A 2,987-nucleotide genomic window follows, 5' to 3' on the forward strand; every position below is an offset into this window, starting at 1 on the left:
TCCACTATAGAAATGAAAGGTACAAGGTGGAAGCAAACAAGTAAGGTAGGCTCAAAATCCCCATTTTATTATTCAAATTTGGGTCATTTTGTTTATCAAATGCCCCACTTCTCTCTCCCACTCTAGAACTCTCTTAAAAATAGAAAAGTTCAACTCTCTGTTATTCTCGAGTTTGGAGAGAAGTCTATTTGAGTTTTCTTTTGGTACACCCCCTAAGAATAGTTTACAGATTAAATGCAAAGATTATAAAATACTCCTTCAATCAAAAATATTAGATTATTCTAATCTCTTATTTGATGCATTGGGAGAATAGGGATTAGAATTAGTTGATCGTGAATGTCCAAAACTACTCATTTTAAGTATCTTTAAGGTTCATGCAAACTTTCTTTGGGGGGTGGGGGTGGGAGGTACCAAAGAAAATTCAGTCTATTTTAACAACTCTACATAAAGCCTTTCTCAACTTGCTAACTATCTCAAATAGCCAAGTTTATTTTGCGGTAACTTAATCCACATGCTTCTGACAGTGAAGTAAGAGATGCACTTTATCACATGACGTGTTACACATACCGGAATAGCAGCCATATAATTTTGTGCATTTGCTCGAGCATAGAGAAACAGATTAGTACATAGGGAAAATCACACACATCACAACCGATGTCATGTTTCCTCTACAAGGCTGGACAAGGTGGTCACACTTTCCATCGATGAAGGGTAAGACATGACGTACGAGTCAAACCCTTCGTTCTGCATCATCGCAAGAATCTGGAAGCTCTCATTCATCAACGTAAGCTCCGGTAGTTGCACGTCTCCATTAAGGTACCTCACGACCTGTCGCATTCCCGGCCTTAAATTGGAGAGAGGATGCGAGCATAATAATCCTAGCTTCAATGCTAGGCAAGCCTCACCGGCATCGTAGCTATGAAGCTTGGTATCCACGGTTTCAGCTAGTGATCCTCCGTGCCAATGCTCAAGTACCCAGTCGACCAGCATTAATTGTTCGCCTTGTAGATTTTGCCTAATGGGCCTTTGTCCACATGTGACCTCAAGAAGGAATATGCCGAAGGCGAACACGTCGGTCAGGGGGGTTGCCTTGCTAGTGCGACCGAGCTCTGGAGCTAGGTATCCTATGGTCCCAACCACATGTGTGGTTTGTGGGTTGGCGCCACGGTCGTACAACCTTGCCAGCCCAAAGTCACCGAGTCGACCATTCATCTCATTGTCGAGGAGGACATTACTAGTTTTGATGTCCCGATGGATGATTACTTTCTCACACTCCTCGTGGAGGTAGAGCAACCCGGAAGCAATTCCCTTGATGATCCGGAACCTTTTGTCCCAATCTAGAACCGGCTTCTCATCATCGCCATACAAGTGCCTATCAAGGCTCCCATTTGACATGTACTCGTATACCAAGAGCAGTTCACCTTTACGCCTGCAATAACCATGTAACTGAGCGAGATTGCGATGTTGTAGTCGCCCAATGCTCACAACCTCGGCGATGAACTCTTTCATGCCTTGTTTTGAGTCATGTGACACCTTCTTGACGGCGATCTCCAGTTTGGGCGCCGGTAGCACCCCTTTGTATACCCTCCCGAACCCTCCCACACCGAGCAGATTCTTCTCCTTGAACCCGCCGGTGGCGCTGAACAGATCCTTGTAGGAGAACCGGTGCGGCCCGAACTCGACCTCCCAATCTTCCCGGAGCTCGCTGTACTTGAGCCGCCGTCGTATTAGGAGGACGATGAGGGTGCCCGCGGCAAAGATGAACGCTGTCGTCGCTACGGGTGGGATGATCTGTGCGAGCTTGGGATGGCGCTTCGGGCCAAAGCGGGGGAGCTTTGGCAGCTTGGCGATGTCGATGGCCGGAGCAGGTCCGTCCATCGCGAAACTCCAGCCAAGAACGTAGTGTTGCGAGTTGAAGGAACCCGTGGCCGACGAGAAGCCCACGTACGCCGTGTCCGTGAGCACAGTTGAGAGGTCGCAGGTCTTGGATAGCAGCGGCTTCACGGGTTTGGCCGTTCCCAGGGCAGCCATGGCCACGGTGATCAGTTTCTCTTCGCCGTCGTAGTCCACCCACACCTGCATCGCCGTGCCGCTTGCGAGCGTCAGGTTGTGGAGGATGCCGTCGTCGGCGAAGTAGCCGGCGCTGCTGGACGCGAGGGACGTGAGCCCGTTGACGTCGATGCCGACGTGGTTGCCGTCGATGTCGCGGAACTCGTTGTTCTGGTCGGTGTCGAGTTCGACGCCGAAGATGTGGTTCGCGGCGGCGCCGTTGGTGCTGTTGTTAACAAGGCCGAGATATTGGCTCGGGAACGCGGCGGAGAAGTTGTAGCCCCCAGGGGCGACGAACAGGACGATGCCATGGCCGCAGTTGTTGGCGTCGGGGCAGAGGATGCCGAACACGAAGGAGGCCGAGAACGACCGCACCGTCCGGTTCCGCGCCGCCGGCTCGCGGAAGCGGAACGGCGCCGGGTGGATGGCGTGGGCCTTCTGGCGGAGCGTGCCGTTGGTGAGCTCGAGAAGACCGGTTGGAGTGACCGCGGCCGCGCCGCCGAGGGTGATGTTGGCGCCGGCGAAGCTGGAGTAGACGAACTGCTGGCCGACGCTGCAGATAGCAAGGCTAACAGCGACGAGAAGGAGGAGGAGGAAGCAGCTGAGCTTCTTGTGAGCCTGAGGCATAGCCGGTATTGCTTTGCTCGTACGCGGAGGAGAAAGGCGAAGCCTGAGAATGAATTGACTGCTGACTTGCTGACCGCTCAGCTGCTCTACCAATTACGCAGGAAAATCATGCGGGGGCAGGGGTGGGTCGACCAAATATATTCTTTGACCCATCAGCCATACAAGATGAAAATTAGTGATTGCGAAATTAATTGGGATAACTGTATGTGAACATTAGAAAAGGTAGCTTCATCTTGGAGGCTGCGACGACGTAGGCGACGCTCGTCTGGTGGAGCTACTGCCGATGGTCGAGGCATCGTCGACAGTCTGCG

The 2,987-nt window shown here is 52.0% G+C and overlaps 1 protein-coding gene across 1 annotated transcript; it reads right to left on the reverse strand.

Annotated features, from left to right (window-relative positions):
- Positions 1 to 566: 566 nt before the first annotated feature.
- LOC119354240 (L-type lectin-domain containing receptor kinase SIT2-like) lies at positions 567 to 2,717 on the reverse strand. The gene has a single exon (XM_037620955.1). The coding sequence runs from the start codon at positions 2,674 to 2,676 to the stop codon at positions 658 to 660; it is 2,019 nt and encodes a 672-aa protein (XP_037476852.1). The 5' UTR covers positions 2,677 to 2,717; the 3' UTR covers positions 567 to 657.
- Between the last annotated feature and the right edge of the window lie 270 nt (positions 2,718 to 2,987).

This window comes from Triticum dicoccoides, chromosome 2A (genome assembly GCF_002162155.2).
Source record: "Triticum dicoccoides isolate Atlit2015 ecotype Zavitan chromosome 2A, WEW_v2.0, whole genome shotgun sequence".
In the NCBI taxonomy this organism is placed as follows: domain Eukaryota; kingdom Viridiplantae; phylum Streptophyta; class Magnoliopsida; order Poales; family Poaceae; genus Triticum; species Triticum dicoccoides.

Excerpts from the sequence above, each read along its gene's own strand:
- LOC119354240 (XM_037620955.1), bottom strand. The coding sequence starts at position 2,676 with ATGCCTCAGGCTCACAAGAAGCTCAGCTGCTTCCTCCTCCTCCTTCTC.